This window comes from Phoenix dactylifera, chromosome 17 (assembly GCF_051530095.1).
Source record: "Phoenix dactylifera cultivar Ajwa chromosome 17, Ajwa_hap1_PhDact_Kaust_v1.1, whole genome shotgun sequence".
Lineage (NCBI taxonomy): Eukaryota > Viridiplantae > Streptophyta > Magnoliopsida > Arecales > Arecaceae > Phoenix > Phoenix dactylifera.
In genome coordinates this window covers 9,519,418-9,530,344 of record NC_143206.1, presented here as the reverse complement: position 1 = coordinate 9,530,344, position 10,927 = coordinate 9,519,418, and the positions used below count along the sequence as shown (strand labels likewise).

Here is a 10,927-nt window from a genome sequence, read left to right as displayed (position 1 = left end):
TATACTGTTTGGAGACCTAAACGTGTGACTCTCATTGATGATATCATATTCGAGAAATAGTTGCTGTGTCAGCATTCCCTTCGCTTCATCGTTGTAATAGCATTCGGAACTTCAATCATTTCCCCTTTTTTCATTTTTCTATTGTCATGGATTCCAAAAAAACAAATAGCCCTGTTTTCATGGCTATTTGTTCTTATGGTGGCGAAGCTATTATTATTTCCATCTCCGAAGACACAAATCTCGATCAAATTTACAAAGAAATAGTGGATAGGTGGAGACATCTGTCTGATACAATGGTAGAAGTTAAATATTTTATTCCAAACAAGTCTAGAATGGTTGTTTCGCTCCTGGGGGATAATGATGTTCGGAAAATGCATCAAATACACGTCAACTTAAATGCGCCGGTGATCGAGTTGGTTGTTAGTCATATTCCATGCTTGATCGAAGCAGCCGATGTCGTAATTGATATGAGGTAATGCAGTAGTTAATTGCATCTTTTTCTATTTTGGTAATCTTAGTTTAACTCTTTGTTGTATTGCATATTTCACATATTAGTTTTTTCATGTTAATCACTAATTTAATAGTTAGTATGCTGAATTTTTGTTAAACTAATTGTAGGGATAGTGGCCCAGCCCAAAATGTTGAGTGCAGTTGCCGATCAAAAATTTTTTCAAAAGGTAGCTCAAGTAATTTCGGTCGAGTTGTTGAAGAAACAAGAGCGGCAATCGAAGAGCAACCTAGTCAAAGAAATTCTTTGGATGCTTGGAAAACTTCTATTGAGGGTGTTGGTCAGGAGTTCAATGATGTGGAAACTCTTCGCGACACGATTCGCAACTTTTGCATTGCAAATTGTAGAGATTTTGTATTTGTGAAGAACGATCGCCTGCGAGTGACCGTGGAATGTGCATACGAAGGATGTGAATGGCGTATCCATGCTTCCCGACTTGGAAATCAAGAAAGCTTTGCAATTAAAAAAATGAATAGTCAGCATACATGTGGCGGAGGGTTGCAAGTCCGGTCGCATCCTAAGGCTTCGAAACGTTGGGTTTCAAACATAGTTAAAGAAAAACTTCAAGATATGCCGTTATATAGGCCTACTGATATCGTAAAGGATATTCGTCGAGAATATGGTGTTGAATTGCCGTATCATCAAGCTTGGCATGGCAAGGAGGTGGCTATGAAGGACCTTTATGGTCACAGATCAAAATCTTATGACCGGATACGCTGGTATTGCGATGCCATTCTTGAGACCAACCCTGGCAGCATAGCGAAGTATGAAACTATTGAAGGTCGATTCAGACGCCTATTTATTTCATTTCATGCTTCAGTAGTGGGTTTCATAAGAGGTTGTAGACCTTTGATTTTTATGGATGGAACATTTATAAAGCATAAGGATGGAGGAGTAGTTCTTGGTGCGACTTCCAAAGATGCGAACGACGATATGTTTCCTATTGCTTACGGTGTGGTCGATACGGAGACGGATGACAATTGGGACTGGTTTTGTCGGAATTTGAAAGAAGCAATTTATAGTTGCATTGAGTGGCGAAGTGAGCAGATCACATTTATGACGGATAGACATCAAGGAATTATTAAATCAGTGCCGAAGTACTTTCCTGGTAGTTACCACTCATATTGTTTCCGTCATGTGAAAGACAACTTCAAGAATCAGGTATGTATAGTCATATTTTTAATTTTCAGCATAGAATATATCTAACTAATTTAGGATGTTGATGATCTCATCCTTTTATTATTGTTAATGCAGGTGCTTGTCCATTATTGTGCAAGTGAGAGAAAAAGGCTGCTCGATTTACTAAATGCTGCTGCTTATACTCCAAGGCTGAATGTTTTCCACAAAATAATTAGCAAGCTTACATTAGATGCTCCAGGGAGTAGAACTTTTCTCCTTAATGCAAATCCGAAGCATTGGGCAAATGCAGTATTTCCAGGTCCACGATGGGGTATTATGACATCTAACGTGGCAGAGTGTTTCAATAGTTGGATCTTGGAGGCTCGCCATCTTCCCGTGCCTCAGTTGGTTGACCATATTAGGATTCAAATAATGACATTGATGCATGAACGGCGTAATCGAGGTTACAATATTCAAACAAATCTATGCCCAGATGCAGAGAAAGTATTGCATAGAAATGCAGAAGACGGTCGGAGATTATCCGTATTTACGTCAAACATAATGATATATGACGTAAAGGATACAAACTACTCTTGCGAAGTTGACCTCCAGAATAACAAATGCTCTTGTGGCGAGTGGCACATATTCCGCATGCCATGTAAGCATGCATGTGCATGCATTGAGAAGGCTGGTAGATCACTGTACCACTTCACTGATAATTGTTTCAAAACTGAAATGTACAGAGCAACATATGCCGAAGCTATTAGTCCAATTCCTGATATCGAGGAGCCCTATAGTGCCTCAGATGAGATTCATATTTTACCCCCAATCAGAAAGACTCGACCAGGTAGGCCAAAAAAAAAGAGAAGACCTTCGCAAGGGGAGTTAGTACGTCATATAAAATGTGGACGCTGCGGAAAGCTTGGGCACAACAGAAGAACTTGTAATGTGGCCATCGACTAAATATTTTGGAGATTAGGTGTAATGTATGGAGATCTGAATTTTTTATTTTTGTCGTAGTCATTTGCTTCTTATTTTGTTGTGGTAGAATTTTGCAGAAACAATTGATGTCAATGAAATGAATTGCATTGTTCTCTGGTTCCCCCGGCACACTCTTACTGGCACACCATGGCACACTCTCTTGGCACACCATGGCACACCTCTGGTTGTGCAACATGTCAGTCATATGTACTATGCAGCATACAGTAATCCGAAGCACACCGTTTATTAGTACTGGAACACTGTATTTATAGCAAATAAAAGGAGTTAACATAATATGGTACACCAAGGCACACTGTTAAACTTCACTGAAAGTTCCTGTCACCATGTTAAGTGAACTTCGAACACAATATGTGAATCCTGGCACACATTCCATACTGGTGCACACTTCATTGGATTGCAATGGAACGCATTTAAGTATGATTGGAATCCACTTCTAGAAGCCTGGCACATAAATGTTCATTCTACGCAAACAGTAAACTATGCTTGGAACACATTTCAGTATGTGGTGTGCAGACTTATAAAAGCCTGGCACTCATTTTTTTTAGGTTTGCACCCAACAAAAATTGCTTGGAACACACTTGTTTTAGACAATGTCAGATATTTGAGTTGCTTTGAAACAATTTCAGATACTTTAGTGTGCCATTTGCCCCGGCACACTCTTACTGTTGATGATATTGGACAAATATAAGACAGAAGCTTCTTGAAATTCAGATGATTGTGTGTCTCTATACCAATTTCTTAGTAAGCAACCCTTGGCACACCATGGCACACCTCTGGTTGTGCAACATGTCAATCATATGTACTACGCAGCATACAGTAATCCGAAGCACACCGTTTATTAGTACTGGAACACTGTATTTATAGCAAATAAAAGGAGTTAACATAATATGGTACACCAAGGCACACTGTTAAAATTCACTGAAAGTTCCTGTCACCATGTTAAGTGAACTTCGAACACAATCTGTGAATCCTGGCACACATTCCATACTGGTGCACACTTCATTGGATTGCAATGGAACGCATTTAAGTATGATTGGAATCCACTTGTAGAAGCCTGGCACATAAATGTTCATTCTACAGAAACAGTAAGCTACGCTTGGAACACATTTCAGTATGTGGTGTGCTCACTTATAAAAGCCTGGCACTCATTTTTTTAAGGTTTGCACCCAATAAAAATTGCTTGGAACACACTTGTTTTAGACAATGTCAGATTTTTGAGTTGCTCTTTAGTGTGCCATTTGCCCCGGCACACTCTTACTGTTGATGATATTGGACAAATATAAGACAGAAGCTTCTTGAAATTCAGATGATTCGCAAACAGTAAACTATGCTTGGAACGCATTTAAGTATGAGTGGAACCCATACATAAATCCCAAGCACACAACTGACACTTCTATTTAAACAATTGAACACACTTCTACATTCCTGGAACACAATTAATTACTGTTTGCACGCAGCATCGTTTGGTTGGAACACAGTAGTTGAATCCTGTCTCGGAAGTTAATGTTCAACAGAAACATGATTTTCACTTTGTACTTGCATATTTGTCCCGTACACTCAAGGTTTGCAAAGTTGGTCATTACTTTACTCAAAACCTGCTTTTCAACTAAAATAAAAACATACCTGTAAGAAAAACAGTATCGAAATCAATTAAATGCAGCATGACAAACCAAACCATGGCACCTAGCTTGGCACAAAATTTGTTAATGTTTGCACACATCAACGTTTGGTTGGAACACACTTGTTGTTATCTATCCCTGGAGGTTGTGTTCAACTGGCTTCTAGCGTTTCAGAAAATTCATTGTGCCATCAGAAGCATGGCACACCATGGCACCAAAAAAAAGGATGGCGGGGAGTCACAAAAATCAACAAATACACATTGTCATTGCATCCTTTATATAGCACGACAGCAAAGAGATATAGGCAAATTAGACTTTTCTCAAAATCATTCAATTTAATCGTCATAACTGTGTCAACCAGTATAATTACACAGAAATTAAAACTGTTACAAGAAAGATTTACATCTGAAGGTACTGTGTCAACCAGTATAATTACACAGAAATTAAAACTGTTACAAGAAAGATTTACATCTGAAGGTACTGTGTCAACCAGTATAATTACACAGAAATTAAAACTGTTACAAGAAAGATTTACATCTGAAGGCTCTATTCTCTATGCCTATTTCTTCTTCTCGTCATACCACGACCAGAACCTATCAATTGTAAGACAACGAGTATTTAACAAAAGTTTTCCTGCAACCCAGGTCCTGTACATAGAGGGATCCTTGAACTCCTCCGGTAATGCTCTGGTAGTGCCACGTATCAGTTCCTCGGCATACATGAGGACATACACCCCGCAGTCCACACTATCTAGTGGCTGTTGTGCGCACTCTCTAATTTCTCGAACGGGACAATCAGGGATATGGTATCCAATGCAATCTTCTAACCAGTGTCTCAAAAATGATGCCTGCAAGAATGTTCACAATATATTATATCTGCTTAACTTGTGATTCAATTTAAAAACAAAAACGATGTAAAAGATTGTACAATTGATACCCACAAATTTGACAACGTCATCTGGTACATGGAAGCTCCACATCGAGTTGTAGCATTCAAAACATTGGTTCGTCAAGTCCAGAGCAATTAGATACCAATGCCATCCCGTATTCATTGGAATAAATAAATATCTACACTGTTCGAGATCGAAAAGTTGAATTTGCCCTAACCACTTCCGAATACTAGGCTGCAAAGAATCTAAAATCTTTCTGGTAACATCAGCTGTCACATCACGAACGCTTGAAAGATGTGGAACTACAGCAGCCTATTAAATTTATAATGGCACACAATTAAAATGTTTCAAAACGTGGTTCCTCTAATTTAAAATGTTGATGTAAATAACCTGTATCTCGCAACGCATGTAAATACTTGGATTATCAACGGGCTCAACGTATTCTCGATGGAATAGCTCCAACACAGAAAAATACACGTTCATGACCTGTACTTCAGGAAAAATGTTAAATAAGCAAGTGATATAGATTAAACTGAGGTACGTCTCTAATTTACGTACATCACTGCGTAGTGGCCCATCATGAAGGAGCTGGACTATGGCATCACCAGTGCATGATGGTCTCAAATTATCTGCATCTTCCCATATTGTTTGCCTACGTATTTCATTGACATGTTTAAGGTACTTTATTTGTGAGAAATGTGAAATTGCACAGTTAATAAAAGAAACTTACTCGAAGTTGTTTCCTTGTAGAAAGAAATCAATAGCTTCTTCATAGTAAAGAGGAAGTATACCTTCCCCCTTCCCGTGATACGTTAGTTTTGGTGCCACTTTTATTGACCTTTCAGGCGACGCCGATCTCTCAACATCAATTATGTCACAGGATTGTAGTAATTGCTAAGAACAATTAAAAGTGAAGACAACAATATAAGTTAGCAAAGACATGGGATATTGAATCAGCAGCTGACATATGGATATAGAATTTTAGGGAAAATGAAAATAATGCTATACCTCTTTAGGAGGGAGAGTTTCTTTGACGATTGGAGTAGACCTGTGTAGCTCCATAAGTGCAGTACTTATAGGCAACAGAAACTTACTTGAGTAATCGGGCGAATCATCCAATTTCTTGACTTTCTGTTTTTTGTGTGCTCTTTTATAAGTCTTCGAAAATTGGGATATGGCTTTTGCTTTCTCCGTTGCCTTTCTCTCGCGTGCTCCAAACTTCACGCGCCTGCATAAGGAGGAGACATATTTGGTGGTCGATCCACATTTCTTCTCGCAAGGAGTATCATGCTCCCAAATAACCTGCTAGTATTATGCAATTTCAGTAAATTACAATAATTATTTAATTGTCAAATTATAATTTGCCTTACGATGCAAAAGTTACTCTACCTCCAAGTCATCTGCACTATGGTGCATATCCTCTTCTTCCGCATCGCATTGATCCATAGCATCATCAAAAGGTGTTGCTTCTCGAAGGAACTTTTCACCTTGTTGGACATCAGTGGGCCAAATAACCTGATAGGAATATGCATTTTACACTTCTACAATATACACTACAAATCTATAATCAAATAATGATGTCAAGAAAATAATTACAAACCTCCACCATTTCTTCACTATGTTGCAAAACCTCTAATTCCGCTGCAGCTTGATCCAGAGCTTCACCAACTGCAGTATGATCTTCCCTCACCTGAGAATGTGTGGTATTAAAGTCATACAAAAATACAAGTTCAACAAGAAGATTGAGTTAATAATTCGTCAAACTTTGATTACCATTGTAGAACCAGTCGCATGCTCAGTTCGTTGGTCATCCGACAAGAGGCCCTTATCTTGGAGGACCTTTTCGACTATGGACAACCTCTTATCTATCAGGACCAACCGGCGATCGTCCCCCCCTTCATCATCCCCAACAGTTTCAGGGTCTTGTAAACTAAAGCCATGTCTTCTTAAACAGCTCTCAACCAATGTCATGCGTTTCTCTATGCTTTCCATTGGATGAGGTTCCCTATGGCTAGATGAAGGTAACTAAAACAAAAGAGTTATCAAACTAACTGTATGTATTTCCTTAAAGACTGTTGAAATTATATGTGCGCAAGTTGTTTGTAAGCATGTGCTAGCAAGAATTAATGATGTGCGTAGAAAAGATAGGTGTGTGCCAAATGGAGCTAAGTGTATGCCGGCAAGTGAAAAGTGCATACCGAATGCAAGTAAATAGGTGCCTAATGGTTTAAAGTTATTGCTATTGCGAAAGAATAATGGTTACAGATATGATATATTGTGTGCCATATAGAAATAAGAACTTCCCATCAATTTACAGGACTTCCCATCAATTTACAGGAGTGTTCCAAATGAAGAAAGATGTGTGCCGAGTTGTTGTTAGTGTGTGCTGCCAATAAATATTGATGTCTAGATGCAAGAGGAAAGAAGAAGGGGCATCGGGAAGAAGAGAAGAAAAAAGAAAAGAAAAAGAAATGCTTAACAAACGCTTAAACTGTGTATTACAGTTTCAGATACTATTATTTCTATGCTTAAAAGTGTATCGGAGTTTCATAAAATTCAGCATGCCATCTTATGCAACATTTTCTGAATATCACTTAACTGGGTGCACAGTTTAATTAACTATGTTCGCAGTTAATTTATCTGTGTTCGGAAACAAAGAAATTGTGTGCAGAGTAGAACTTATTGTGTGCATAATTGAAGCAACTATGTTTCAGGGTAGAATAACAGTCTTCAAACTTTGCCAAACCTTCTATTCATCAAAATTAAGTGTTCACTATTTCATTAAGAGATGTAGCAATGTAGATTTAGTGTTTACTCCATTTTAGTACCCCATCTCAAACCACTTTCAACAATTTCAGAATAATACTTAACTGTGTGCGCAGTTTTATTAACTGTGTTCGCAGTTAATTTAACTGTGCTTTCCAACAAATAAACTGTGTGCATAGTTGAAATAACTATGTTCCGGGATAGAATAACGGTGTTCAAATATTACTAAACCTTGTACTTATCAAAAATAGGAGTTCACTGTTTCATTTTGGGATGTGCCAATCTGGATTGAGTGTTTATGCCCTTTTACTACCTCATCCCAACCACTTCTACAGCAATTCCCTAATAACGTTTAACTGTGTGCACAGTTCTATTTACTATGTTGACAGACAAAATAACTGAGTTCCGAAACAAATAAACTGTGTGTATAGTATCATAAACTGTGTGCACAGTTGAAATAACTGTGTTCCGGGGTAGAATAACGGTGATTAAACTTTGCCAAACCTTCTACTCATCAAAAATAGGAGTTCACTGCTTCATTTTGGGATGTGCCAATCTGGATTGAGTGTTTATGCCCTTTTACTACCTCATCCCAACCACTTCTACAACAATTTCCTAATAACGTTTAACTGTGTGCACAGTTCTATTTACTATGTTGACAGACAAAATAACTGTGTTCCGAAACAAATAAACTGTGTGTATAGTATCATAAACTGTGTGCACAGTTGAAATAACTGTGTTCCGGGGTAGAATAACGGTGATTAAACTTTGCCAAACCTTCTACTCATCAAAAATAGGAGTTCACTGCTTCATTTTGGGATGTGCCAATCTGGATTGAGTGTTTATGCCCTTTTACTACCTCATCCCAACCACTTCTACAACAATTTCCTAATAACGTTTAACTGTGTGCACAGTTCTATTTACTATGTTGACAGATAAAATAACTGTGTGCTGCCAAGAAATAATGATGTCTATCTACAAGAGAGGTGTGTGCCAAATGTACATAAGTGTGTGCCGCCAATTGAAAGATACGTGCGAAAGTCTAGAATGATTGTAAGATTTCTGTACAAACATTGAAAATGTTTTGTAAACCCTTTACCAATGCATCATCTCTTCGCATCTCTATGGAAGCAACGTCTCGTGGCCTTCCTCGCGAGAGAATGTGCAACTCCTCCTCTCTAGGCTCTAGCTTCTCGATCACCTGTTGCAAGCGAAAACTTAAGTTTGGCATCAACTCAAATTATTTTCGATGTAACAAATAATAAGTCAAACCTGATATCGTTTTAAGTTCTTCATGATTTCAGAAATCACGTCCACCTTGCGAGGAAATGAGACATTGCTCCAACGCAGGAGACGTGGATACATGAAGGTGGGTCGTTGGCTTCCAACAAGGCTGTTCGCATGCTCAACAGCCCATGCCTGCAAAAAATCAATGTAAACATAAAATTAAAAGTAAATACATATCTTAACAATGAAATTAAAAATAGATATTAAGATGCTTACCACCAAAGCGACCGTGCAGCCGTCCATATATTTAGCCGATCCTTTCCCAGTGATATTCCTTGACCGCACACTATCGGCTACACTAGGTATTTGTTGGCGAAGAAAAGCAAAAACAGCAAGACCCCAACTATATGAACCTAAGCGGTCTAAATCATCAAGATATGAACATAATGCCTTAGGAACGTAATAGTGTATAGTTGGAAAGAGGATAGTCACAAAGACATATAGAACCCATAACTTTGTGAAATCCTCTACATCTTGTTGTCCGCTCTTTCCAACAAGAAATTGTAATCTACTCTTTACTGCATTTCTATTGGCTTTTTTATGGTCCCCCTCAAAAAAACGGATGATGAGGTCAGACGTGACCCTCCCCTTACTATGCAATTCTACCTCATCGCCCGTCGCACTTAGACCAAGAATTAGTGCAAAATCGCTCCCTACAAAAGGAACTAAAACCTTACTAAACCAAAAACCCTCCTCCTCGTCATCCCAGAAGGAGAGCAGAGTGTCCAGGACAGGCCTACTCTGTTTAATATATGGCAGACCTAGCAAATGGCCAAAAGGTGTGCCGGTGATCCTAACCTTTTGCTCATGCGACAATAACGGAACTAGGGTGACCATAAAATTAACAAAATGGCTGAAATAGCACCTACCATTGACCATATTTTTAGGGCCAACAGCATGTGCTCTGCGTTTAGTCTTAATTGGAGCCATGAAAATTGTCTGCAACACAAATATATTCAAACACAAATTGTGAATAAAATCAACTCAAAAATAGAAACATATAATTGAGTAAAACATAGACGGGATAATGAATGATTTTAATAAACTATAACAACGAACAGAGGACGAAAGAAATTAAATCCTAAGCATTCGCACATTATGAAAATAAATGCCCAACAATACTATATTACAGTTTGTTGCTACGAAAACCTAATCGAGAAATTATGATCCAGGGATTACAAACCGTCGAAGAACCGGCAATATGCCTCGGAGAGGGTTTGGGAAGTGAGGTCGAACGAAGCGCCGTCGACCAACGATCAGGGCGAAGACGCGAGCGTCAAGGAAAGCTTCAGGTGTGGGAGTCGACAAAATGCCGTCGTCTCAGAGCTCTCAGTCGGAGACCGGCCGGAAAATAGAGTCGACAGAGGAACTCTCGGTCTGGAGCAAGAGTGATTTCCCGGTGGGTAGCTTGTTTACGGTCTTAGGGTTTCAAACGGGGGACACCAGATCAACCGGAATCGGTGAGGAAGATGGAAATTTTCGTGGGGAGGAGATAGGATTGCAAAATGGGGGAAAAGGGGAAGAGATGAAGCCGAATCCGTTGGGGACTTCAGGGCTAATATCGTCTCAAACAGAAAGAGAGAAACGAGATGGACCGGCTGTTTCGGGATATATCTCAGGGTTATTTTCGTCTCAAACATAACGGCACAAACGGGATGGACCGGCTGTTACAAATAGAGTAAACAGGGACTAAAAATTATAGTCCGGTCCAACACTGGACCGGCCATTAATTCCCCC

General features: G+C 39.0%; 3 protein-coding genes across 4 annotated transcripts; 1 reads left to right on the top strand and 2 right to left on the bottom strand.

Moving 5' to 3' along the window:
• Positions 1–1,033: 1,033 nt before the first annotated feature.
• Positions 1,034–2,690, top strand: LOC149751035 (uncharacterized). The gene is given in 1 exon segment (XM_089928330.1): positions 1,034–2,690. A coding segment is annotated over 1 exon segment (1,512 nt). The 5' UTR covers positions 1,034–1,078; the 3' UTR covers positions 2,591–2,690.
• A 1,970-nt stretch (positions 2,691–4,660) lies between these two features.
• Positions 4,661–8,117, bottom strand: LOC148714932 (uncharacterized). Of its 2 annotated transcripts, XM_088717019.2 has the most exons (7): positions 6,527–8,117; positions 6,146–6,439; positions 5,868–6,031; positions 5,696–5,789; positions 5,528–5,623; positions 5,189–5,449; positions 4,661–5,095 (listed from the first exon to the last, which is right to left on the bottom strand). In XM_088717019.2, exons 1-7 carry the CDS (start codon positions 6,581–6,583, stop codon positions 4,808–4,810), a joined length of 1,254 nt encoding a protein of 417 aa, XP_088573145.2. In that variant the 5' UTR covers positions 6,584–8,117; the 3' UTR covers positions 4,661–4,807. The 2 variants fall into 2 exon arrangements, with proteins under 2 accessions (XP_088573145.2, XP_088573144.2); XM_088717018.2 differs by having other exon boundaries at positions 5,528–5,789.
• A 778-nt stretch (positions 8,118–8,895) lies between these two features.
• On the bottom strand, positions 8,896–10,292 carry LOC120106852 (protein MAINTENANCE OF MERISTEMS-like). The gene is made up of 3 exons (XM_039119954.3): positions 9,407–10,292; positions 9,176–9,322; positions 8,896–9,104 (listed from the first exon to the last, which is right to left on the bottom strand). Exons 1-3 carry the CDS (start codon positions 10,118–10,120, stop codon positions 8,946–8,948), a joined length of 1,020 nt encoding a protein of 339 aa, XP_038975882.2. The 5' UTR covers positions 10,121–10,292; the 3' UTR covers positions 8,896–8,945.
• Between the last annotated feature and the right edge of the window lie 635 nt (positions 10,293–10,927).

What these genes read in the sequence shown, in the direction of transcription:
- LOC148714932 (XM_088717018.2), bottom strand. Translation starts at nt 6,583, where the DNA reads ATGGATCAATGCGATGCGGAAGAAGAGGATATGCACCATAGTGCAGAT. An exon ending in ATAGTGCAGATGACTTGGAG is followed by an intron (nt 6,440 to 6,526) that starts GTAGAGTAACTT and finishes TAATACTAGCAG; the next exon opens with GTTATTTGGGAGCATGATAC. An exon ending in CTACAAGGAAACAACTTCGA is followed by an intron (nt 5,790 to 5,867) that starts GTAAGTTTCTTT and finishes TGAAATACGTAG; the next exon opens with GCAAACAATATGGGAAGATG.
- LOC120106852 (XM_039119954.3), bottom strand. Translation starts at nt 10,120, where the DNA reads ATGGCTCCAATTAAGACTAAACGCAGAGCACATGCTGTTGGCCCTAAA. An exon ending in GCTGCACGGTCGCTTTGGTG is followed by an intron (nt 9,323 to 9,406) that starts GTAAGCATCTTA and finishes GATTTTTTGCAG; the next exon opens with GCATGGGCTGTTGAGCATGC. An exon ending in AGAACTTAAAACGATATCAG is followed by an intron (nt 9,105 to 9,175) that starts GTTTGACTTATT and finishes CGCTTGCAACAG; the next exon opens with GTGATCGAGAAGCTAGAGCC.